General features: G+C 44.0%; 1 protein-coding gene across 3 annotated transcripts; it reads left to right on the forward strand.

Moving 5' to 3' along the window:
* Window positions 1–1,762: 1,762 nt before the first annotated feature.
* On the forward strand, window positions 1,763–25,948 carry fgf12a (fibroblast growth factor 12a; the record flags this gene model as incomplete). 3 transcript variants are annotated; one of them, XM_080837936.1, is made up of 6 exons in its annotated part: window positions 10,117–10,300; window positions 11,202–11,249; window positions 12,931–13,041; window positions 17,558–17,661; window positions 24,881–25,079; window positions 25,830–25,948. In XM_080837936.1, the coding sequence occupies 6 exons, from the start codon at window positions 10,117–10,119 to the stop codon at window positions 25,946–25,948; spliced, it is 765 nt and encodes a 254-aa protein (XP_080694062.1). The 3 variants fall into 3 exon arrangements, with proteins under 3 accessions (XP_080694064.1, XP_080694062.1, XP_080694063.1); XM_080837938.1 differs by lacking the exons at window positions 10,117–10,300; window positions 11,202–11,249 and adding an exon at window positions 1,763–1,850; XM_080837937.1 differs by lacking the exon at window positions 11,202–11,249.
* Between the last annotated feature and the right edge of the window lie 1,464 nt (window positions 25,949–27,412).

Raw genomic sequence — 27,412 nt, forward strand, 5'->3', positions numbered from 1 at the left:
CTTTAGGAGGGAAGCTGGGGGAAATGTTTTATTTCAGGGTAATTGGGATGCAAAGAGACTGGCTGTGAATTAATCTGTAGTTCAGTGAATTGAGACTGCAGGATGCTTAAATGTACTTGGTCAAATATGTTGTAGCCCATCTGCTTACTATTGAAAGTTCCTACACGTGAGTGACAGTGATCCAATGGACCCTGCTAGGGCCAGGAGCTATACACTAGGCACAGTGTCACACTGACTGAAAGCAGTACCATAACATTGGAGTCACTATGCCCTCTGGTGGCGTGGAGCTGTAAACAAATCAAATTGGTGTTTGGGTTATTGGCTGGTCGTTTATTTAAAAAGGCCTGTGTCAGAAAAATTCTCTTAATCACAGGTTTGTGTCTCTATTTTTTGAGACTAGCGTTGATTCTCCTGCCAAGGCACTGTCTGAGACTAAGGGTTAACCACTGACAATATGACCTTGATTGTTGGCATTTGAGTCTAATGTGCCCAGTTGTAGTGCTGCTTTTTTACAGTTCCATTCAGAATTTAATTTTGACAAGCTGGAAGGCTTTTTCTAGATTTAGGGACTTCTTTTATGTAATGGGTAAGAATGAAATCTCAGACTCTCTCATTGTGTGCCCAGTTTGTAATAGAGAGAAAAGACAAATTCATTGACATTTTAAAAACTTTTTATGCAAGAAACAAAAGCAAAAGCTCATATGCTTAAGGTATAAAATACCAAGTGCCTACAAATGAAGGATGACATATTTGTGTCGAGTAATTTACGTTTACGTCCACAAAGTTTAAAGTGTTATATACAGTAGATGTCGATAGTATAGATGACGATTCCAAAATTCAGTGTACAAAATGCACTACACAACTTAAAACTTAATGTATTTTAAACCAACACAGTATGATAACTCCAGAGTAATTAAGTTAATAAGTGGTTTATTTTTCTCTCTTGGTATAAAAACCACATTAACTTTATATTGTTTCATGTTGGTTTTGTTTGAGGCTGGGTGGTGGTATTTTTACAACAGGATATGTAAGATGAAATACACTTTTTCGACTGACATTGAATGAGCTATTGAGGTCGTGCACACGTTAATTATTTTTTTCAGTCAAGCTATACAACTCTTGCGTCCTGCTTCAACTCTCCCCCCTTTAGACCTTAGATGAACAAAGCACATCGACTTCATGTGACTCTCAAGACTCTGCGTCCGTCATCCTGACCAACGGCTAACGTCTTTGTCTTTAAATGTAGGCTGATCTGACGTAGGCTATACGTTTTCCTCCGGTTCCCTATGGACACGAAACAATTGGCTTTTTAATTCCAACATCTGTGCTTTACGCTTCGCGCTGGTCGCGCAGAGTCGCTTTGATGAGCCGCCCGCATTACCTCATCCGTGGTCGTCCTGTGACTTACCTCTGCAGTTTAACTTTCGCGTGCACGCTCGTACCGGGGCTCTGATTGTGCATCTGCTAGTAAAGAAGACATGGGCAGCAGAATTAGGAAAACCCTATGTCCTTGCGCAGATTGATTCTTAGGCTTAGTCTGCATGAGGGCGAGTGACCGTCGTTTGAGAAATGAGCATGCACCTAATAAGATGCCTCCTTCAGGCACACATCGTCCTGTGGTCTTTGCCCTTTCGTGGTTTTTCATATAAGGAACCGTGAGAGTGCTCAGAATAGCGCGGCAAACAACTCGAGGTGGTTTCACTACTGTACCCTCTGTTATGATACTGTGTCCGTGGATTGAGCTTACACAAAACTCAAATCAATGAGGATTTCGAGGCTATTCCTGAAGAAAGGAGCGCATATGCTGCAGTGTCTCTGTGGACAACGATCGGAGCCGACCACAATCACCGGTGAGACATTATCCTTGCATGCTTTCTCTTGAGCGATGAAAGACGATCTCATTGGCCGCTGACTCTTGCGAGCACATCTTCCGAGTCTGCGGCACTGTGCACTTGTTCTGTCCGATTTACTCTCTGCCGAATCGTTACGCATTGACGGCAGCGCGCGGGAGTCGTACTCCCTCTCATTTTTTTGTCCTTGTTTGTCAGGGTTCGCACCACTTCTGGGGTGTCTTATCACATCAAAAAGTGTTGCGTCTAAGAACGCGCTAGAGGTTGGATTGAGCGTTGCGGGTCAAAGAAAGGAACCGTAACAGTGTGCCACATCTACCTTGTGTCAAGGACATTTCTTTTTCTGTAGATTAGAAATCGAGAATATAGCAATTGCATCAAAAGCAACATAGAGGAAACTTCAAAAGACAATCATCAGTTCCCCAGTGTTCCGACCTTAGATTCATTTTTATAAAGTGTCAAGCAAGAGAAGTGGTATATGACAGCTGGGAATGAAGCCCAAAGGGTTGTGTTGTCCTCCTGGACAAGCGACTTCTTTACGTGATTCAGCACCTCGGACAGCAACTTCATTGCGCAATGAGAAAAGATAGCAGCTCATCATTCTCATAGATTAACGAAGATTTTAAAATTAAATTAATAACTTCAAAATGTAATGACTCCATATTCTATACACTGCATTTCATTTTGCATTTTTAACACCTACCAGTTATCTTTTGACATCCTTCAATTTTTTTGAAATCACATTCAGCCTTGGGAAAGTACCACTGAAACTTGGAAAGTAACTCGAAAACTTACGTTAAGTCGAATACTGAAACGCAGCTCACATAAAATATGTGCTCTAAATTGTTTAAGGGAGTCAGTGCACTCTTTGTCCAAATTCTACTTCTCTAGGGCCAGTCTTGACAGTGTTGGGGCCCTAGGCGAGATTTTACTTTGCCCCCCACCCCAATTTTTTTTTTTTTTAATGTGGTGAGATATATTACAAATGGTCAATGCTCACCTATTCACAAATGTACAGAGGAAGCAAAATAGAGTGCAACAGACATATTACCTCTAACTCCAGTTAATATTGCAAAAAAACTAAACAAAAACGAAACAGATGCCACCACCATCTTGACTTATCTAAAGTGATGCTTGCTGCACAACATGAGCATGGACTCACAACGTGTGTGTTTGAACACTTGTTAATTGCAGTGTGTTGGATGAAGTCATATCTACAGTCTGTCAATGCGCCGATCCATCTATCTCAAAAAACATAAATTGTTACATAAATTATAGCTTTGGCTGTGTGCAAACTTTGTTTACAAAATCTGTGAACTGCCGACACAGGGTAATATTACATATCTTTCATTTTTGATGTGTCAGAAACTTTGTAGCCACATCAAGTTATATTACACACAATGGTCTCACAGCGTGTGTTAATAGCCTACTTGTTTCTGGAGGTGTAAGCCATGGCACACACTCTTCCAGACCATCACCCACACAGCACATCATGGATTTAATTGGTAAGGCATCCTGTCATTTGCTAGACTTATAATAGCAAACTCTTCCAAATTTCTTTAAAAGAGGTAGTGTGCACACACAGCGGAGAGGTTTTGCAAAGCAATATGCTCAGCAGCTGAGTAGAAGAGCAACACTAGTCTGTAGCTGTCATGAGAGGGCGCACTTCCAGAAAAAATAAATGAATTGAGACCCCTCCAGTGAAAATCAAGTTTTTAACCTTGTTATCATGTCCATATGTTATATCATGTTAACATCATGAGTGAAATAAGCAGTCAGTGTCATGGCTGAGTATTTCCTCCTTGAAGCTGTGGTGTACCAATAACAGTCGTTTAACATACGTTAAAGGGGTGGGGCTTTTCATCATTAAACCCTTACCATAAAACTATGTTAAAGGGGTGGGGCTTTATCATTATACCTTTATCATAAAACTACATTAAAGGGGTGGGACTTCATCATTATACCCTTATCATAAAACTATGTTAAAGGGGTGGGACTTCATCATTATACCCTTATCATAAAGCTATGTTAAAGGGGTGGTGCTTCATCATTATATCATTATCATAAAACTATGTTAAAGGAGTGGGGCATTTGCACTCTTCAACATTTCTCTTGGGCGCTCTTCTCTGATGCCAAATCTTCTTCACCAATTCATCGTCTTCCTCTATACCATCTGTAAGCTCCTGTAAGCATTATATCATTATCATAAAACTATGTTAAAGGGGTGGGGCTTTACCATTATATCATCATAACACAACGTTAAAGGAGTGGGGCTGTCATGCTTAAAAGGCACCAGGTGCCTCAAAGAGCCCGGGTGATGTAAGCCATCAGCTACTTTTTAGTCACTTAATATTGTGCCTTAATGGACACTACGTACCCGGACACTTTTTAGCTATCAGTCAGAGAGTCTCAAGAGTTGTTCGAAAGCAATCAGGTACTTTTAGCCGCTTAATATTGGCTGCCGGTCTCCTGTAAGTAAGCACATATCAAAAGGTTTCGCCGCTAGCATCTGTATGGCGACTAGCAATTCCTCCTCTGTGTGACAATATTAATAGGGATGCACCGATCCGATATTTGTATCGGTATCGGTACCGATATTGAAGACATTTCTAGATCGGGTATCGGTGACAATTAAAAATTAATATGTTTATGTATATTGGTAGTGTATTATGAGTTCACGTTGCTATTAGTAGCGATTAGCATGCTAAGTGGAGATTTAGTTATGTCCTGATGTTGATTGGCTGTAATAAAGATGGGTTCATCCTGTTAAGATTTCGACTGGATGAGCTATGAATGAGATATATGTTGCCTTGTGTAATGTCCACAATTATATGTATCGAGTAATATTAGTTGTGTAATTGTTATCGTGTAGCAATAACTGATGTTAAAGTAATTCACTGCAGTGCTAATTAGTCCCCATTCTCATTGCAGACACACACGTATGTAGGATCACATGCATCGTCATGTAATGGAAATTGATGAATGCACATTAAAGGGAGATAAAGAATACTGCTTTGGTAATCGTGGGTCTTTTAACAGCCTAGAACCAGCAAATACATTAACAGGTCACCATGCTGAGCCTCTACAATGTAACGTTAAAGTTGACGCTAGCGGATATATGATTGCTAACTAATATGAACACTAGCGCTAGTTAGAACGTACATTATTTGTGATTATTTTTAGCCTATGTTATGAATTGATAGTGATGACTAGACATGATGTTAAGTAGCAAATGATCAAAAAATGCACCAAGATCTCATACCATGCACTCCTAATTTCTCCCTCTCGTACATGTGGTCACACACATACACACAGTTACCATATTTTCACGCTGTTTTTTTATATCGGTATCGGATCAGTATCGGCCGATACTAAACCTCAGATATCGGTATCGGTATCGGTATCGGAGGTGAAAAAAGCGGATCGGTGCATCCCTAAATATTAAGCGACTAAAAAGTAGCTGATGGCTTTCGAACAACTCTTGAGACTCTCTGGCTGATAGCCAAAAAGTGTCGGGGTACATAGTGTCCGTTAAGGCACAATATTAAGCAACTGAAAAGTGTTAGCTACACCTGCCTGCTGGTATCCTGTAAGTAAGCTATGTCAATAGCTTTCGCCGCTAGCATATCGTAAGCTAGTAGCAATCCCCGTTGTTCTTTAGTAAAATGTTGTGCAAACAATGCCCTGTTTTGTTCAAATGTGATTGTGGGTGCCGTCAGATATGTCTAAAAATCAAAACACATTAAGGACTTTCTTAATTTAAGCAATACAACAGATGAATAGCCTATAGCTAATAAGAAGCTAACTGATGAAATGTGCTTACTTTGATAGCAAACTAGCGAATCAACAACTTTCCTACCAAAGTCAAACATCAAGCACATGGTTGTTTTGATTGGTTTATTGCAGGACATATACAAGCAAGTTGGTATAAGGTAGCAAAGTACAAGATGCGAGATGCTCTGAAATAAATCGCGTTATGAGGAATTTAATTCAGTGCCAGGCTGTAGCTTTCAAAAAGAGCCCGAGTGACGTATTGCTAGCGTTGGCATAGCAACTGTCACTCAAGAGGCGTTCGAAAGTCAACATTACGTCACCCGGGCTCTTTTACGCTCCCGGTGCCTTTTAAGCATGACAGGGCTTCATCATTATATAGCTAATTTGCATATGCATAGCTCCTCAAATGCTAAATGAGGCAAAGGTGTATTGTTACATCCAAGCCATGTTAAGGCCACGAAGGGATTTATTTAATGAAAACCGTCTAATGCGTCTAATATGTCATTTTAAGGAACAGAGATGCGCTTTTAGGGGATTAATCAATGCCAGGAGAAGAACTTTAAGTAAAATCTATTCTGTTGTGCACCTCTGAGCCCTAGGCATCCACCGATGTTGCCTATGGCGTGGGCCCTGCCCTGTTTCCAAGAGTTCAAGACAGTTATGTTTTGTGTAACTTAAAATTTGACCAATTATCACTTACACACACACAAACAGACACTCATGCAGACATTTCACATAGAACCAGTACTTAAAAATGCACAAGCACTCAATGAAATGCAACCATACTCACACAAAAATACATGGACATAAACTAGACTAGACCAGGGGTTTTCAACTGGTTTTGTCCCAGGGACCACCATTCTGACTAGAAAGTAATTTTCAGCCCACTGATGTGCCTGTTTTATAACCGCTGATGCCACGCCCCCTCCCCCTGCACACATATTCTGCCTATAACGAGTACATATGTGAAAGTATCAGGGTAGATCACAAACCGCCGCCACGCCCCTCCCCCCGCGCGCACATATTCCGCCAGTAGCACTTGCCAGTGTAATATGGGTCTACATCAGTGTATTTCAGGCAATGCGACTTGGCTATTCAGATTAAAATATTTTTCTTATTTAAGATATTATAATATATATATAATATATTATAATATATAATCTGGAAATGTGTTTAAATATCAAAGCGAATTTATAAAAATAAAAAAAGTCAATGGTGAACTGATCAACAAAGGCTCATGTCGCGAACCCCCTGCAATGCCGTCGCGGACCCCCGGTTGAAATCCCCTGACCTAGACACACAGGTCCCATTCCTTGTGTCTTTCAACACACAAAGCAATTCACACACATGTGCACTGTCACATTAATACATGGACAAATAAGCATGTATGTTGACCCTACATCAGTTTCTGTGACCTAACATTATTCTTCCGCCAATACAAATCTGCCCTCTTTGTCCATTGCATTAAAAATAGTACCTTAATTTAGTTCAGGGGTGCCTTTGCATGTGTTACGTCGGTAGTGCCCTAAAGTATTAGCGGCTCGTCAGACAATGTCAGATGAACTTTCTAAAAGGGTTTTCAGTCTGCCAGGCTAAGATGGGATCTGAGTTTATTTGAGGTCAAAGTAACTGGGAAAAAAATGTAGTTGTATCTGGAGCTACCTGCCCAGAAGAAGAGCTTCAACTGGTCTGGGCCTAAAGTAAGTCCATGTCAATTCAGTTTGGAAAAAATCTGTAAATATTAATTAATTCAGACTTTATTCATCATCTCTGTCTTTCTTTTATGCCTTGTCTCCTTTGTGTGGGTAATTTATGTTTAGGTGTTTGCCATAAACAACGTAATTAAGTCTATCTTATACAATTTGTATTGCCAGTGGATCCAAATGTATTGTTATTATTATTTTAGTTGTGAATGTCTTATTCTTTAAAACTAGAAACTCTGTTTTACAGGACAATGTCACTTCAGTTGTTCATGAGTCTTTTCCCCGGTTGGTAAATAACTAGGACCATACACTAGATGGCAGCAGATTTCAGGAAACCACAGTAAAGGCTCTTTTTTTAGTTACAGGGCTGGTCCACAAGGGGACCATACCTTTCCCTGAATATGAGGATATAGAACAGCAGAATGATGCCATTTCTTTTTCCAAATTCTCATTCAGCTCAAGGAAAATATACATGTGAAAACAAACTGTGGTGTCCTGGCACATGCAAGTTACAGCATCAACTGAAATCTAATTGGACATATTGGTGGTGACTTTGCCTTGTCACTGTTGATAGGAATTAACTGGAAATAGGCCAGTCTTGAACTATATTAAAGTAACACTATGCAACAATTTGACACTTTTTGAGGTATGGTTTTATAGGCAACTAGTTTTGTTACCATTCTCAATTTCATTTTGATCCTATATGGTCATGTGAAGGACCAATAAACGCATGTGTCTTTCCCACTAGCCTTCCAGGATTTGCCCTATGATTTTGTGTTCTTGTAAAAATGAAAGAAAAGCTTTAACATGATGACATGGCCAGCTATACTGCCAAAAGACACCACTTAGTGTGTTGGCAAGCTTCATGTCAACTGGGCTGTTGGTGGTTTGCAAGGTTTTTGCATGCCTTTTCCTAGTTTTGGAACAGAACTCCTTATTGCTGCTTTAAGAGCACACATAAAGTGTGCCAGAGGTTCAGGTTGGTAAATGAGTACTGGCAGACGACTGTGTGATGCTGTTTGTCGTGGCTGTGGCTGATGATTACATATTTTACGAGAAGTTTGCACTGCATAATTTGAGCCGATAGCCCGGTGTGTTTTATGTAGGTAAAAAGAAAAGCCTCTATGGAACGTCAAGTGGCATGAGCTTGATTACATCATATGTGAAGGACTGATTCGGGAGACAGGAGAGAGATGAAGTCTGGAAGCGGATTCTTAGCCGCACATTAAATTTGGAGGAGCGTGATGGGCCCGGGCTCCCACGGCGGAGTGAATGTTTAATGTAGCTTCTTAGCACGCAGGCAAGAGGGCTTTCATGTCGCAGCCACGTGCAGCTCCCACGCGGTGTCTGCAGAGTTGCTCTGTGTTTCTGTCGCACCTGTGTTACTTCGTGATGGGGAGCTTTGATTTGAGTTGGCCAATTTGTTACAATGGAGATTATACAGTCTGCTTCAGTAGTGAAACTGTTGTAAAGACATTTGCTTTTGGACAAATGTGCCGTCTATTTTATTGTAACTACACGCCCCTGCATGATAAGTCAGTAGATCCTGATTGTAATTGAATTGACCGAGTGGCTTGCCTTAAACAATAATGAAATACGCAATAAAGAATAAAACGGCATTCAACCGCAAGTAGTCTGTCCTCCTAACTACCTCCGATGATAGGGCGGAATTGAATTGACAAGCGAAGGGGTAACAGCCTGTCTCCTCCCAAAGTGTATTCTGCCTGGAGGCCGATCACACACACACACACACACACAAGGAGAGAGAGAGAGAGAGAGAGAACGTGCGCGCACACACACACATACAAACATGCGCGTAGCATGCAGGGTCATATTATCTTTTTTCACTCTCTGTCACTCTCTTCCTCTCTCTCTCTCAGCCACTCTCTCTCTCTCGAAGTCCTCATCCAAAACTCAATCACGTATGGTTGCGTAAGGCGAGATAGCGCCGTACACCTCATTCACGGCTTGTCCGATGACGAGAAGCAACATATCCAACGCCGCGGAAACGCGTGTGCAAGAGAACATTTTCTGTAAAGAAGATGTGTGCTTTCTTAATAAATGTCAACAGTCGTAAACGTTTCTAATAGGCCTACTGTTCCTGTTAAATGCATCATGTCACGGCACTTCCGAATGGCATTATTTCTGCTTTAGAGTTTAGAGCCGGGGCACAGATGCCTTAGAGCCGAAGAGCGCAGGGCAGCAGGGTGGGCTGAGCGCCTCTCGTTCTTATGTCGTGCCGTGGACTAAATACATTAGAAAGTTGTGGAGCCTTGCAGATGCGAAGCAGCGAACTGTTGAAACCGACAGTTTCCAGCAGTCCATCTATCGCGAATGATGCAGAGAGAATTTTCTACATTTATGACGTTCGTCATGTGGATGTAATCACGGGGTAGTCCTGCTTGCCAGACTATCCAAAATCACCTGGAATACCTGGAACTCATTAAGATCACGCGTCAGGGCACGCATGCTCTGATATTTCAACTTGAATCGTTTACAAGTAATTCCATTTTTTTCTTTTTTTATCTCTATCTCTACTCGTTTAACACATGGTCGATGGCAAACCCCAACATGTTAAAGGTATCTTTTTATTAACAAGTCGTAAACGGATTTCATTTGAAACAAAATTACATTCGAACCATTATGACTGACAGGATTTTCTGACAGGATCAGGATGACATTTGGCTAATGTTTTAAGCACAGCGGACGATTTTGTGTTTGCCCCTTCTTGCGCTAAACGTCTGCGCCACTCGACCTCTGCCCATCGACTCGGTTTGCCCGTGCGGGAGATGGCCGCGATCGCCAGCTCCCTGATCCGCCAGAAGCGTCAGGCAAGGGAGTCAAACAGCGACCGAGTCTCAACTACCAAACGCCGCCCCAGCCCTACCAAAGACCCCCGCTCTCTTTACGACCGGGTCTTCAGTAAAGTACGCTTCTGCAGCGGCAAGAAAAGACCTGTTCGGCGGCGACCAGGTCAGTAATATAGTTTTTTCACAAAAGCCCCCCCGCCCCCGCACCCGGATTAAGCAGAGACACTACTGCAGTCAGAAGCTCCATCTGAACCGCTGGAGGGAATATTCTTCGCGGTGTAAAATAGCTATACAAAAATTCACCTGTTCCATGGCTCACATGTTGTCTATCGAGATTCACAGTTTACCATGTCAATATAAATGTAAAATCGTTTATATGTTCTATAATTTTATAATAACATGTATGTGTTGTTGCTGTACTTATAAATATAACATAGTGCCGTTCCTGGCATCTTAAACAGGGACTGTGCAACACCCCCTCTGAAACTATAATGCAAATTATCTTAACTTTTCCTCAAAGTTAAAAATTATGCCATTTGAAATAGTTAATAATTGTTCTTTTGAATGCTTATGGATGAGATGCACCGCAGTGCACCAAGGCATCTGAGAGAAGATGTTTAATGGTAAATGTTTTGGCTATCACGAGGAGAGGTTTACTGCAGTGTGTAGGGAGGGATTGTGATCGGTTCTATTGACGGATACCGTTTCACAGCCCACTAATCCACGCTATCGTCCTTTTTCGGTACACTGAAAAAACGTAACGATGCGTGTGAATACAGCCTTGCTCTGCCTCTTCAAAATGCACATGATGTAGGGCAAGCCGTGAGAGGTGTTCTTTTTTTGCTCAGAGAAGGCGCAGCGTGCCCTCCTCTCCTCTTTTCCTTTCATCTCCTTTCCTTTTCTCGCCGTACCTTTCTTTTCCCTTTTCTTCGCTCTCCTCTCCTTTCCTCTCCCCTTTCCTTCTCGACCCTTTCCGCCCGGTATTGTTAATGACTTTTACTTTAAAACGCCCGTTTGCTGTAGAATCTGTCTGTAAAAATGTTGTTTTTCCTTCTCCCTGTAAGATGCACCCTCGAATCCTCCACAGGTGTCACGTAAGGGCGTCAGGCTAGGTCAGTAGCTCAGCCTCCATCCCATGTGCTGTGTTTCCCAGTCACCACCTCATTCCGCCTCCATGTCGATCCCTTTGCGAGAGGGGAACAAGCTCCTTTCCAAGGGCAGTCATTTAATGTCTGCCTCCTCTCTGTAGTGTGCTTCTCGATTTATTTAATTCTTTACTTTGGTGTGGTTCTTTTAACTCTGTCTCTCAGTTCCTTATCTTATGTGTCTAAGTACCCCTTCAATGTCCCCCCTCCTGCCCATCCCCCCCCCCCCCCCCCCCCCCGCCCCAAAGGTCTTCCGTTGCACCTCTCTCCTCTCACCTCTCCTTGTGTTATAACTTATGGTATGCCCCCTTCCCCATTCTTGTGTGTCTCTTTTCTTTTGGTAGGTTTTGGGTTCACTTCCTCCCCTCTGGTCTGTCCTGTGGTCTGTTTGTGTAGCGTGTGGAGTTACGCCATGAGCGTGCAGTGGGGCTCGTGTTTGCTGTGTGCTGCTGTGTCGTGTGTATCCTGTCAGTTGTGACTACAGTAGTAGAGGTGATCATTCACCATTTCATGATCATGCTGCCATCTGTCAACATGTCCAACTGTGACTGTTAACTGTCTCTGCAATGGGGAACACTGAGTCATGTTGTGTGTTATTTGTGAGGGGAGAATACACTCATGCTGTTCTGTGCGCACACACGAAATCCAGTCCAGATGTAGTCCAAGGTATGGCTATGGACTAAAACCATGCTGAGCGAACATATGAATTCATATTCATGACTAACCAAAATGCCCTCATTCACAAGATTCTCTCTCTCTCTCTCTCTCTCTCTCTCTCTCTCTCTCTCTCACTCACACACTGTCTTACACACACACACACACACACACACACACACACACACACACACACACTCTCTCTCAAACACACATATCACGCTCACTCATCAAACAAAACCCCTCTGCTCAGGCTAAGCTAAGTGCTTCTCTTTACTGCCAAGCCCATGTAACTCAGGTAATTTATAGAGGTGCGGTGCTCACACGTGATTTAGTAAAGCTTCCCTCTGATGGATAGGCGCGGGCTTGTTTGGATGATTGATGGCCCCTCCGCCCTGTCAGACACATCAGGGTGCTCTGGGGATGACCATGGCCAGTGATTAATGTCTGCTCTGAGTTGAACCCTCTATATCTCAGGCACCTTTGATGTGTAGGTACCAGGTTCAGCATTCAACCGGTGGCGTGTTCAGATGCTAGGTTTCATTAAAAAGGTTGTGTGCATTGCCACAGCACCATACAGACATAGCTCCTCCGTTCAGGGTGAATACAACTGCACCTCTAGTGTAGGTAGTTATATCAATCAACCACCAATCAGATGAATCAATAAATTATATGAAAACAGATAAACCAGATACATAATCATATAAACCATATAAATGTACATCAGTTCTAAGCAACAAGACATAGAAATAGATTTATATAGGTCTCAAGTCGTGCTCAGCAGAAAGACCAAAGAAAATCTTAGTGAAAATGTTAGTGAAAGACTGAGTGCACTTAGTGTTAGGAGGCATAGGTAGCATCTAAATCCACAAGTTATCTTTCCATTCTTAGATGCACACTATTTATCCTTAGGACTATGTCTGAGGGAGGTGATGTCTTGTGTTGGGCGGAACCTAATGGACTGGGGTTGTTGGGGGTGTGTCTTGTGTTCCAGAGCCACAGCTGAAAGGCATTGTGACACGACTGTTCAGCCAGCAGGGTTTCTACCTGCAAATGAAGCCCGATGGAGCCATTGATGGCAGTAAGGACGAGAACAGTGACTACAGTGAGTTCCCTGCAACACATCCCACCATTCCACACACATACAGCTCATTACGAAAAACCAAAAGACATAAAGCTTTGCATAAAGCTTATTATGAAAAAAACATTCTAAAAGAGTTGGTCCTGTGTAAGTATGTTGCAATGCTATGATATTTACCTAGGCCTGTGTCACATTTGTCTGCTGCCATATCTTGGATATGAGGACTAGATATGTGTTTTGCTAATACAAATGGTTTTGAGGATCATTTTCATATATCACATAACCCTAAGCTCAAGACTGAGTGACCTTAAGCTCTGGTTGAACAGGACTGTCCTCCAGCTAGAAGCATTCCAGTAAACGGACATAGACGGAGAGAGCAAGAGAAACCGTGTAAGATGGCCCATAATCACAGCAGAGAGAGATGGATAGAGAGAAAGAAAGAACTAACAGAACTGCTGCTTCACAGCAGAGAGAGTCAGATAGACAGATAGAAAGAGAGAAAGAACTAACACTACTGCTGATTCACAATGATAGACAGATAGAGAGAAAATAGGAACTAACAGTACTGCTGCTTCACAATGAATAGCTTGTTAATGGGGGAGCAATCTTTTCATCAGAAACCATTTTATGCTGGAAGAAAAAAAAGTGTTCCCCTCAGGGCGTCTGCACTGGGACGACCCAGCTCCTCTCATCAGCCTGAGAACCGCTTCAACAATGGCAACATGCTCAGAGAAGGAGGCCGGGCAGGAGAGACAGAGGGAGGGGTGGGAGAGAAAGAAATAAGGGAGAGCAAAAGTGAGAGAATCCAATTCAGCAGGAAATTGAGCCACAGTCTCCTATCTCATTATTTGAAACTGTTTACGGTTGTAGCCATGTGATTGCAGCCCTAATGCAGACACGAACTGAGGTGGAATCAAATATTTTGCTGCTAGCCTCAGTCGGCGTGATGCATCATCAGTGCACAAATTGCTTTCATGTCTTGGTGTTATACGCACAGCCTCATAGCTTGGTCCTTATTATCAGCATAGCCAAAGGCAGAAAACGAGGAGAGGTTCTTCCTGTGCTTCATGTCAAGCGTATGGGTGAGCACAGTCATTAAAACAGGGAGGCGAGCTCATCAGGCCACTAATCAAGCAGATGGCTCAGTTCAAGCTCATGGCAGCGCTTCTACTTTATGAACCTCAAACTACCTGGGTCATCTGGACAACGAGATGATTTAACGCCCTTTCGGAATGGAAGATTCTTTGGCAGGAACCCCCCAAAAAGCCCACTACTTAGAACTCAGATGTCTTTTACCTTTTGAGCTATCAGTCTGGAACCATTCAGGAACCTTTTTTAATTAAAAACCTCTTTTTTGGGAAGGCTGTAGTCTGTGGGAGGATCCCTTGGTAGCTACAGGGAGGAGTACGGCCTGAGGCAGCTCCATCGTCTCAAACCCCCATGATCACCTGTCAGCTTGACTCTATGGATGGAGCTGTGCAGTAAACCGCTGTGAATAATTCAGTAAATAAAACCTAAAAATACCTCTCCCTCCATTTGTTCCTGTTGAATAATTCTCCCAGCCACAGACCACTGTTCAGAGTCAGAGAAAATGTGTGTGTGTTTGTGTGTGTGTGTGTTTGAGAGTGGGGGAAGGAAAGAGAGAGAGGCAGATTAAAGAGAGAGAGAGAGATGGAAGAGAGGGGATGGATTCAGGCATCATTCAGGTTCATTGATCCATGAGATGGATTATCAGGGCTATAGATTACCTCTCCCAATGACCTCCTGAACCTGATGATGGCCTCTGTTGAGAGCAGTGCTACACTCTCAGAGGCTGTCTTCAGTTTGTCCGTCAGCAGTTCAGTGAAAAGCTGCCACCGTGGCTCTGATGAGGCATGGAAACCTGCACAACAAATCAGCTATGACTCATATTTCAAGGAGAACAGCCTATATGTGTATGTTTAGAGACACATAAACCTTTTTAACTACTTGCTCTTTGTCACAAACTTGGAAATCTGTCTAAAAGTCTTTCTAGAAATCCAAATAAATGTCAAAGTGAACACTGTTAAAAACGTTTAATAATGTTAATCCCATTTTGAAGTAAAGCTTTTCTGAGGACCTGCAGCTCAGCAGTGATGCCAGAATCCTGTCTGCGGCTGAACCTCTTCTTTTTTAGGATCACAGACAGCACAGGGGCTGCCTGCTCTGTGGCTTTGAGCTGTCGGTTTGATTTTTCCCTCCCAAATTGCCGACACTCATCTCATGCGCACAGCACTTAATCTGCCAAACCTGTACTAGCCGCCCATAGGCTCTGCCCAGGAGCAGACTGGGCTCTGGAAGGTTCATGTGAATATTACCTTCCAGATGTGCATAGACTCAAACACTCTGAAGTGCCTGACAGAGGTTTGATTTATTTAAAATTTTGGGGTAGGTTCAAGCAGCACGGGAGCTGCAATTCCATAGTGAATTCGATTCACCAAAGTCATTACTTTGATGGACAGACAACAAATTCTGGCAGCAACAAAATTGGACACGATATTATTCATATAGTGCCCATACAGCAACTCGTACCATGAGATTTGCTATAGATTTCTAAGGTCACCCCGTTATGAATTTGAACTTCATTACCTCAAACAGCAGCCAAATGTTGTCATTCACCTTAGCAACACGTATAGGCTCTTTCCTGACATACAGTACTGTGCAAAAGTTTTAGGCAGGTGTGAAAAAATGCTGTAAACTAAGAATGCTTTCAAAAATGGAAGTGTTAACAGTTTATTTTCATCAATTCTTCATAAATTAACAAAATGCAGTGAAGGAACAGAAGAAAATTCTAAATTAAATCAATATTTGGTGTGACCACCCTTTGCCTTCAAAATAGCATCAATTCTTCCAGATACACTTGCGCAGTTTTTGAAGGAACACGGCTGGTAAATTGTTCCAAACATCTTAGAGAACTAACCACAGATCTTCTGTGGATGTAGGCTTCCTAAAATTCTTCTGTCTCTTCATGTAAACCCAGACAGACTCGATGATGTAGAGATTAGGGCTCTGTGGGGGTCATACCATCACTTGCAGGACTTTCTGTTCTTCTTTAAGCTGAAGATAGTTGTTAATGACATTGGCTGTATGTTTGGGGTTATGTTCCTGCTGCAGAATACATTTGGTGCCAATCATACGCCTCCCTGATGGTATTGCATGATGGATTAGTATCTGCCTGTATTTCTCAGCATTGAGGACACCATTCATCCTGACCAAATCTCCAACTCCACTTGCAGAAATGCAGCCCCAAACTGGAAAGGAACCTCTACCATGCTTCACTGTTGCCTGCAGACTCTCATTATTGTACCTCTCTCCAGCCTCCAGCGAACAAACTGCCTTCTTCTACAGCCAAATATTTCTAATTTTGACTCATCAGTCCAGAGCACCTTCTGCCATGTTTCTGCACCCTAGTTTCTATGTTTACGTGCTTAGTTCAGTCACTTGGCCTTGTTTCCTTGTCGGGGTAGAGCTTTTTGGCTGCAACTCTTCCATGAAGACCACTTCTGGCCAGACTTCCCCGGACAGTAAATGTCTGTACCTGGGTACCACTGGTTTCTGCCAGTTCTGAGCTGATGCCACTGCTTGAAATCTTCCGATTTCGAAGGTAAATAAGCTTGATGTGTTTTTCATCAGCTGCATTAAGTTTCCTTGGCTGAACACTGCGTCTACGATCCTCAACGTCTTCTTCAAAAGAGCTGGAACTGCACATTTTGAAACCCCTGTCTGCTTTGAAATCTTTGTCTGGGAGAGACCCTGCTGATGCAGTATAACTACGTTGTGTCTTGTTGCTGTGCTCAGTCTTACCATGTAAATGGATAAAAAATAAACATTTATTGTTTACATTTTTCAAAGCATTCTTAGTTCATAGCATTTTTTCACACCTGCCTAAAACTTTTGCACATTACTGTACGTTAATGAATATATCTTTCCTCGCCGGGCGTAATGCGAGAGCATAGGGTAGCACTTCACCAAGGAGACATCAGTGGATATCTCGAGCATCTCGCACCCCCCCAAAGCCAATTTACTGCCCATCAAAGCGGACGTCAATTCCTATTGAATGGAATGGCATCAGGCTGATGGGCACGGGTGATGTTAGCACCTCTCCACTGCCTTGTGCAGCTTGGCTCATCTTCACATTAGATCTCTGCCATCTGCGCCACTCCAGCAGCCTGGCTTATCTCAGAGATATCAGCTCTGCCGCTCTACCATGCCCGTCACGTTCACACCTTCATGTCAGTACTCTGTTACTATAAGGGCACTGCCAGTACAGGCTTCCCTTTTATCTGTGAAGTAAGACCTTTAGATGTAATGAGTGTAGCTGTAGTGCTTGGGTAGGGAACATGTGTATGATACCAAGGTTGGTTGCTGTCTATTACAACAAGTCCAGATGTGTGTACTGCTACATGTAACCCCGCCATTTTCTCTCTCTCTCTCTCTCTCTCTCTCTCTGTCTCTGTCTCTCTCTCTCTCTCTTTCTTTCTCTCTATCTCTCTGCCTCTATCTCTGTACCTCTCTTCCCCAGCCTTGTTTAACCTCATTCCAGTGGGCTTGAGAGTGGTGGCCATCCAGGGGTTAAAGTCCGGCACCTACATCGGCATGAATGGAGAAGGCCTCCTCTATAGCTCAGTGAGTTCTTTAGGCTTCTCTGTCTGTTTTAAAATGTATGTTTATTGCACAATTTTTCTTCGTCTTGCTCTCTTTCTCTCTTTCTCTTACTCTCTCTCCCCCCTTCTTTCCATCTCTCTCTCTGTGTCAGTGTATATTTTCTATTCTGCATGTTCTTAGGCATGTCTGTATTAAACACTGTGGTCTAGGCATGGTCTTGTTTGTGCTGTTTCTTTGTGTTGTTGTGTCGCTCGGTTCATGTTTCATGCAACTTTGTTTTTGTAATTAATGGCTTCATTTTTATGAAGTGTTCCAGCTTCCTGTTAAACTCATTTCATGAAGGGTTCTCACCCCTGAAGAGGTGTTAAACACTGAATGTTAATGCATAGATGCATTTAGACTGGCTTATTGTCAGTGGCTGTCCCAGTACATAAACTATAGTGTAGGGCTACTTTGTACGATCACTAATGTTCAGTTTTTATGCTGTGGTTATGCTTTAGCTTCATTTTCTCTCTCTATCCCTTTCTCTCTCTCTCTCTCTCTCTCTCTCTCTTTCTCTCTCACTCTTTCTCTGCCTCTCGCGCTCTTTTGTAGTGAGTAACACATTGATTTTTGGAACTCTTTTTGTTTGAGCCCGACCACTTTGGCTGATGAAAGCTGCCAAGCTTAAGGCAATGTTTAATTTTACTGCTTGAGGCAGATCCACGAAAATGTGTGGCAGGATGCAGGCATCCCTGGAACTTAAACAACGGCTGGTCACATCAGATAATCCTGTTAAGATCAAGGATCTTGGAGGCGACTGCGAGTAATTTCATTTCCCTAAGCCACTGCAGGGAAATGGAAGGGTGTTTTAGTGGTGCGTGTTGACTGTACTAGATTAGTGCTTTCGAAAGAAAGCATCCGTTCATGTCACGGAGCATGACAGTTTGAAAATTAAATCAATATTCCTGTTAATTACAGTTAGAGTCTTCCCAACGTTAACGGATATAAACATTAAAGTGCATGCAATGTAACAAGATACCATATGGTTCGTCGACGTTATGCACACAAAATATAAAAGCATAAAATATGTATGCATCAAGCAATGAAAAATGTACACCATGATGTCACAGGTTCAGAGCGCTACAAAGCATTACAGTGTGTAAAGTAAAATGTAACTGAGAGGTTGCCATCCTCCTTGTTAAATTCACTCGGAATGTCTCATCCAGCTCAACAGATTATTGTCCTTTAAAAAAAGCTGCAATCCAACAGCGCTATTTGTAAAAAGCTGAGTGAGGGCTTTTTAATTAAATGGGGGAAAATGTCTCCTTGGCCATCTGGAGGAGCACTCTTAAGGCTCGTGTCAGGGGCAGATTAATAATCCTAAATGGACTCAAGATCAGGAAGGCCCACAAACACAGCTGTAAGTGTATTCAATATTTGCCAAACAATAATAATGGCTGAATCATCTGGATGTGGAGACTGCAGCAACAGCAGAGAAAGGAGAGCATAAAGGGGGTGGGTGTGTGTGTGTGTGTGTGTGTGTGTGTGGGGGGGGGGGGGGGGGGGGGGGGGTACTTTAAAGAGACACTCACATACTGAATATTTAACAAATTAAGTTCTGCTTTGCCTAGAAGAGAGAGTAGGGGCTTTCTCAGTGTTGCTCTATCTCTCTCTCACTCTCTCTCTCTCTCTCTCTCTCTCTCTCTCTCTCTCTCTCTCTCTTTCTCTCCTTCTCTCTCTCTGTATCAAATTAATTTCAGAACTCTCCTTGCACTGCCTCCGAAGCCTCTCCTATCCTCACCAAAGTCAATTCTGCCCCATTAGTAATTTTAAAAATAGTGACTTTGGCGCAGTATGACTCCAGCCATGCTGCCCTTTAGGTCTTGACACTGCAGTCTCCGTTGTCCTCCATCCAGATGTCTGTGATTATATTCCAGCTTCGAGAAATAAGTACGGCGGGAAGGGATTTTACTTGACAGCTGTCTTCTCCTCGCAATTACTGTCTGCTGTACTGTTTGGCCTTAATCAGGCTTCATCACTGACAACAAACACACTGTTTCTTGGAACAGGACCTTAGATTAGAGAGAGAAATGTGTTGTATTTCGTTCCACTGTTTTGTTTTTTTTGGCCAGCGGATGTACCCTAGATTTGGTGTTTGTATTTGGCTTTCTTCTCCACTGACGGTAAATAGCTTTGCTCATCAGTTCAGAGCTGTGAGAGTTGTGATTTTGATTTGGCTGATGATAACGGGGAGGCATAGTGAAGGCAGGCTGATTCAGCTTCCTGCTCTACTGAAGTGTGGATCTGCCGCCGCCTGCTTTGTTTTGGCCCGGCCACAAATGGGACCATTCCATCTTCTGATGAAGCGTTTTTTTGTGTAGGAACAACCAGAACTCCACTCAGACTGGAAAGGTGTTGCTAATGAGGTCTTATAGGCTCCTGCCATTACCTCATCACCATGCCTAGCTCCCTGCAGTCTGTGGCTAGCCACTCTCGGGTGCATTCGCATCCATTTTCACACGCTGCAGCTCCCACCATTTCAGCCGTCTCTCACCTGCGCTCCCTCTCCTCTCTGACTGATCCTCCAGGCAGCACATATACTGTATGAGGTGGGAGCTCGAGCTTAAGGCCCGCATATCTCTAATTAATTGAGGTGAGGCTCTTCCACTCAGACTTCACTCTTTGTCTCCCTGTGAAAAAAAAAGGCACCAGAGAGTTGTGGGAAAGGAGAGGGAGTGTTTCCCCGCTTATAGGGGCTCTTGAGTAAGAGGGGGATGAGGGGAGTGAGGAGGGCTCACTCTCCCTGCGCTAATGATGCAGCGCAGCATGGAGCTAGAAAGCTCAGATCTCTGGCGCTCTGATATTCTCCACATGAATCAGCAGGAACGTGAAGGCCGTGGGGAGCACAGGCATGCCAGCATATGGATGAGTTCTTCTCTGCACACATGACACGGGCTCCTGTGTGAATACACCAAAAAATGGTTGCAGTCTAGAGGGTTGGTCTGGCTGTAGAAAAGCCCTCAAAGATTGTACTTGAAATTCTTTGGGAATCCATACTGAAATTTGCCTGGAGGCCTTTAGTAAAGGGGATTGTACCTGTAGGCTTTGCTCAGCCCAGTACGCTCTGTTATTTCCAAGCAGAGTATATTCTACAGAATAGAACTCTATAAAGCCATTTCAATTCCTGTTAAATGCTCCTGAAATGCTGACCTTTGCGCTCAGCATCTGGCTTCATTAGTGTTAGCAATCCGAGAAGAATGCTTTGAAAGTTTATTTAACCTTAAAAATACACTGACAAACTTTTGCACTGTTCTGAGATTTTTTTTTGTGTGTGCCGCAAGTTTAATTTTAGAGTCAAAGGCAGTGCCTCTGGCCCCAATGCCACAGATATCCTGATAAGTTTCAGGAAGAGGCTTTCGTGTGAGTAGCCTCTGTCATTACAACCTGATGACCCAGTCATACTTATACAAATGCCCCTGTGCAATCATTGCATTCATCATTTTTTCCCATTCAAACTTGCCAACTTCCACTCGGAATGGAGGTGCCTCGCTGTTTAGGAGCTGGTTGTGTGGAAGCCAGACGGTGCAATAGCAATGGGCAGGTTTTTCCTTGTGTGCTGTGAGGTTTCGTTCAGCTTGGTGCAGCTGGTGTGCTGTGAGGTTGAGTTCAGCGTGGTGCAGCTGGTGTGCTGTGAGGTTGAGTTCAGCCTGGTGCAGCTGGTGTGCTGTGAGGTTGAGTTCAGCTTGGTGCAGCTGGTGTGCTGTGAGGTTTCGTTCAGCGTGGTGCAGCTGGTGTGCTGTGAGGTTGAGTTCAGCGTGGTGCAGCTGGTGTGCTGTGAGGTTGAGTTCAGCGTAGTGCAGCTGGTGTGCTGTGAGGTTGAGTTCAGCGTGGTGCAGCTGGTGTGCTGTGAGGTTTCGTTCAGCGTGGTGCAGCTGGTGTGCTGTGAGGTTGAGTTCAGCGTAGTGCAGCTGGTGTGCTGTGAGGTTGAGTTCAGCGTAGTGCAGCTGGTGTGCTGTGAGGTTGAGTTCAGCGTAGTGCAGCTGGTGTGCTGTGAGGTTGAGTTCAGCGTGGTGCAGCTGGTGTGCTGTGAGGTTGAGTTCAGCGTGGTGCAGCTGGTGTGCTGTGAGGTTGAGTTCAGCGTGGTGCAGCTGGTGTGCTGTGAGGTTGAGTTCAGCGTGGTGCAGCTGGTGTGCTGTGTTAAGCAGTGTTCTTGTGTGGGGAGTTCAGAGCGGGTGGTGAGTGAGGAGTGTTGCTCCATTATTCATGACTTCTTCACTCTGACCTACTTTACAGCAAAGTGGTAACCACATCTCTCAGTAGTTTTAAATGCATCTATCTTTAACTAACACCCTGGACCACACACACATATACACACACACACACACACACACACACACACACACACACACACACACACACACACACACACACATCCACCTCATCCACAAAATATCAACACAGATTAACACTAGTGCTTACACACCATTTAATAGCCACTGTCATCCATATCACCAAAACACACACACACACACACACACACGTGCACGAACACTAATTATTTTTTTATAACAGCATTTATCCCACCTCTTACAAATTCGCACATCAGCCGTACACAAAGAGCAGCCATTAGGTGTCTGTTTCTGCGTCTGTGGCCACGGGGGCCCCAGTGCTCTGATTGTTTCGCTCTATTGTGCCTTGGCTTTACTGCCTGTAATTTATGTGCTAAGCTCTGCCTCACTGCCATGCCGCAGTAAAAAAGCAGCAGCAGCAGCAGAAGCTGCAGCTGGAGCTGGAGGGACGGGGGAAACACCAGGCATGCTGGACTCTCACTGTCTCACCAGCACAATAGGAGAAGCTCCAGTCTGTCTCTATTCACAGGCAGGATTATTTCCTCTTGATGCCACAGGCAGTGCTGTTATGTTGTGCTTGGTAATGATGGCGACGTGAAAAGGTCATGTACATCGTTGATTGTTCATGCTCATTGTTTGTATGGTGTAATAATCCTTTTAGAGAGAAGTCAAAGCTGTATACACAGTCCTATAATGATTGTGGATGAGGGTAATACGGTTGTGTACGAGGAGGTGCCAAGCTTTGCAGGCACATTGTTGTTAAGAGTGCCAACAAATAGTGTGTATTTCCTTCTGTGTGTATGTACATTTATGCACACATTTAAATATGTGCTGTGAAAGTGTCTTCTCTCTCTCTCTCTCTCTCTCTCTCTCTCTCTCTCTCTCTCTCTCCCTGTCTCTGTGCATGTCTGTGTGTGTTTTTTTTTGTGTCTGTATTTGTGGAGGTATAACTATCTCTGGGTGTGTATTTGTGGATCAAGCTCATAATTTAGATAGATAGAGAGTGAGTGAGTAAGACAGAGAGTGTCCGCGTGTGTGTACATGCGTTTCTATTAATCCACTCTGTTCGACAGTGAGTGTGTGCGTGTGTGTGCCCATTTCCCTTGTCTCTTTAAGGTCTGGAGTACTCTCTCATTCAGAGAACAGGTAGCGTGTCCTACCCAGGCTCTCAATGTGACTGAGGCAGCTGTCTAGACAGGAGCCGTTCGGCCACGGCCAGCATCCCCTGCTGAATAATAATGACTCGTCAGAGAGAATAATCTATTAGTTTAGCGTTAGCAATTTGCTTCGATCCGAATCCATACACAGCTCATAACAGCAAAGCTCCTCATGATGTGTTTGCAGTTTCTTTTGTCCTTCACGTCTGTGTGATGTCTGCAGTATCCCACTAGCACTGGCTTGGGTCAGTCGGCTGTCTGCAGTTTGCATCGTGCCTGTGTAAGTGCTTTGCAGGGGTTTAGGTGCTTTTAGCAGTGTAAATTGGGTGTTTACCATCATGTGTATGTGTGTGGATATGTTTGTGCGTGTGTGTGTGTGTGTGTGTGTGTGTGTGTGTGTGTGTGTGTGTGTGTGTGTGTGGATATGTTTGTGTGTGTGTGTGTGTGTGGATATGTGTGGGTGTTTTATATCTGGTCTGTTGTCTGTTGATTTGTCTTCATTTGTCTGTTGTTCCTCTCATAAGGACCCTTGGCAGGCCATTGTGATTATTGTGTTTCTCTTTCGTTGAGGTCTCAGAGGTGCATGAGGTAGATGTCTCCCATGCCCTATTCCACTAACAAGTCATTTGCTTCTTCTTCAGCTCACACTGGAATTCTAATTAAATCCTTTAGAATTCATTCACCGTCCGCACACCAGCAGCATTTGCCAGGTGCATAATGAAACATTCAGTATCACTGCAGCCATTTCAAAGCAATCACCATTTAAAAGTGTTGTGTTTTTTAAGCCTGAGCAGTGACTGCAGAGAAGAAAAAGTTCACAAATATTTCTCCAAAATACCAAGGTGTTTTATGTTTTATATTTTACAATGTAAGGTGATTCTGATACTCAGTGACTTACTTAGCACAGAAAATGTGAAAATGTTTATACAAAGCAAGTAGCAACAAAATGCAGAGCTTTACAAACTACTCATTCTTCATGGTGGTAAAGGAGCAGGTTTTGACATGGTCTCACCATCAGCTGGCTGTTTGCCATACCCAACCTCAGCCCCCCTTATTTACAGTGAACAGGTGCATGGTAATTGCAGTAGTGTCCTTGTGGTAGGTGTGTGGGTGTGGGCAGGGCAGGGCAGGGGAGGGGAGGGCAGGGCAGGGGAGGGCAGGGGAGGGCAGCCGGGGCTGGGGTTGGGGTTGGGGCTGAAGGGGATGGAGGAGGTCTGGGGTCGGCTGTCAGCGCTGGCTGGAGTCCCCGGTGCTGGCCGCCGTGGGACAGGAGGAACGCTCACCTCCACAACCTCGTCGCCAGAGCAGCGTCTGTCTCCTGACAGTGTGTCACCCAACCCAGATAACACACTGCTTCATCCCCGCAGCTTCTGTCCACACGTATACCGAGACCCACACACACACACACACACACACACACACACACACACACACACACACACACATACATACACACACACACACACACACACACACACACAAAGAGATGCACGGGCACACACATTGATTGGGTACACACTCCCACATGCTGTGAGTCCTTCAACACACACTGCTTCTAACAGCTACCCCACCACCACCACCTGCACCTCCCCTGGGATTCCTCACGGCCGTGTTTGCCCTCTCTGGGTCTCACTCTCCTCTCCTCTCTTCGCTGGGGGAGAAAAAACTAATTTACTCTGCATGTTCTCCACTTGCTGCTCCTACCTCCTCCCCTCCTCCCCACCTCCCCTCCTCCCCTCCTGTCCTCTGCAGGAAATGTTTACTCCGGAGTGTAAATTCAAAGAGTCTGTGTTCGAGAACTACTACGTCATCTACTCATCCACCGTGTTCCGGCAGCAAGAGTCGGGCCGGGCCTGGTACCTGGGCCTCACCAAGGAGGGCCAGATGATGAAGGGCAATCGAGTCAAGAAGACCAAACCCTCCTCCCACTTCTTGCCCAGACCAATTGAAGGTAGGGCACACATGAGCATCAGTTATTCTGCCACCCCAATCCAACACTAAAATACTTGCCAAAATATCCAGATGCCTGTAAAAAAAAAGATTGGTTACCTCGGTCATATGTGTATCAGTTTTGGACCCAATTATGTCAGGAGACAGTCCCTGAGCAACAGCCTAGTGGCCCCCCCGATGTGTTCCCTGGCAAATATAGATGTGTCACACAGAGGAGGTCTTCGTAGTCTGAAGTACTCCTTCATACTGCTGAGTCATAGTCACCCCACTGGTGCTGCATAGTCACACCTAGGTCACGGACTTATAACTGCCTTACAACACCCTTTTCACAGATGTTATAATGCATTTGTAAAGCAATCACATGTTCTAGATTAAATGAGAACATGCAGCATGTGGAGACATGGATCTGATTTGATTTGTAAAGAGATCATGGCCTTAGTTCCAATAGCATACTGTTAAATTGCAAAAAAGCATAATGTTGCACTTTTCCAGCCATATTTACTTTAAACATGGATGTATGACAAGGGATATATAAGTCCCATTTGTTGTTAAGTTTCATTTGAACTTTCCTTCTTTTTGGGGCGTCAGGAAGATACACAAACAAATAACTCTAATACAGTAATTAAATGGGAACACCCATGCTCCTGTTAAGACAGACAGTAATACGTCCTACTGCACTGACATGGTCTTGTCTTTGTTGTTGTCTGTCTGTCTGTTGTCTGTCTGTCTGTTGTCTGTCCTCCTGCTGCAGTTTGCATGTACAGGGAGCCGTCTATGCATGAGATTGAAGAGAAACTGAAAGGCTCCAGGAAAAGCTCAGGGACTCCCACTATGAACGGCGGGAAAGCGGTGAACCAGGACTCCACATAGCAGGGCCGCAGCAAGAGGGGCCCCCCTGCGCTGCACAGACCTCCCTCCCCATCGCCCTGTTGCCCTGCTGCCTCACCGCTAAGCGAAACCAAGACAAACAAACACAACAAAACTGACTTCTTGCCTGTGAAATCTTTTAGATGAATGCGAAGAGGAAGGAAAGAAATGGGGGAGTAAAAAAAGTGACACATGTTTTCAATATCAGACTTGAACACGTTTTATGCAAAAAAAAAAAAAGAGACGAGACAGGAGACAAATAAAGCATAGGTCCGAGAGTGGAAGCGAGCCGTTTTTCCTCACGAAGATAATATTACTAATCATTTTTGGATTTATGCTGTGGAAAAGAAGCTTTAAGACATTGCCATGTGTTCATTCTTCTGAATGCTCCTGCACTTCCCCACGCTCTGATGTGTTATTATTATATTGTTATTACTGCTACTCCCCGTCAGTTCCTAGTTCCCCTTAATACCATGTGTTTTTTTAATTTCAGAACTAGAGAAAGTGTAGACGGGTTTGTTTTGACTTCTGTTTAATTGCTTGACAGTGAATGCACTATTACACTACCAGCAACTGGTGTGTGGGTATAAAGTGAATGTAAAACAGAGGTTTGGGTTGGGTTTCGATGGATATCAGAGAAGTGGTGGGTGAGTGTGTGGCTTGAGGGAGGAAGAGAGACGACGAGAGATGATGTTTCTTTGTCAGGGTTGCCACAGTTTTACCAGGGTTTGCCACGAAAGTCTGTCTTTTTAAAGACCTACAGAGTCATCACTGTGTGTGTGTGTTTGTGTGTGTGCGTGTGTGCGTGTGTGTGTGTGTGTGTGTGTGTGTGTGTGTGTGTGTGTGTGTGTGTGTGTGTTTGTCTGTGTGTATGTCTGGGTCTGAGAGAAAGCGAGTGAGCAGCACACAAACCGAGAGAAACGAAAATAAACTCTCCTGACACAGTCTACCCCGTGGGTCAGCAGCCGGATGTGAACCTGGGACAGTTAAACCATCTCAGAATGGACAGTGAGCTATGAAAAGAACCTTTTCTGAGAAACCTGTAAATATTCAAGTAAATGTGTTTTGTATTTCCACTCTCAACACACTGACATCGCTAGAGGCTTCCGTGTTCATGAGATGAGTATACCGAACAATAACCCCAAGCAATGTTTAGTGAAAAAAACAACACTTTTTTCTGAACAGCAATACCCCAGCAGAAGGACCATACTTCTCAGTCCCACTTGCATCAGTTTAACATTCTCATGTAGACCCACTGACCATGATCCAACTCAGGAAGCCTTTGCCAGTACATAGAGTCAGGTGCTGCACACCTGCCCTTACCATCTCAAGCAAGCACAATGACTGACCGGCCCTGGCCTATTGGGGGCGCTGAAGGGCCCCAGTTCTGGTCAGGGCAGGTGTGGGGAGCTTGTAGACTCACCGTTCTGGCGTCAGAACCGGGATGTTGAATCCTCCTCCAGGAGA

This window comes from Sprattus sprattus (genome assembly GCF_963457725.1).
Source record: "Sprattus sprattus genome assembly, chromosome: 4".
NCBI lineage: Eukaryota > Metazoa > Chordata > Actinopteri > Clupeiformes > Clupeidae > Sprattus > Sprattus sprattus.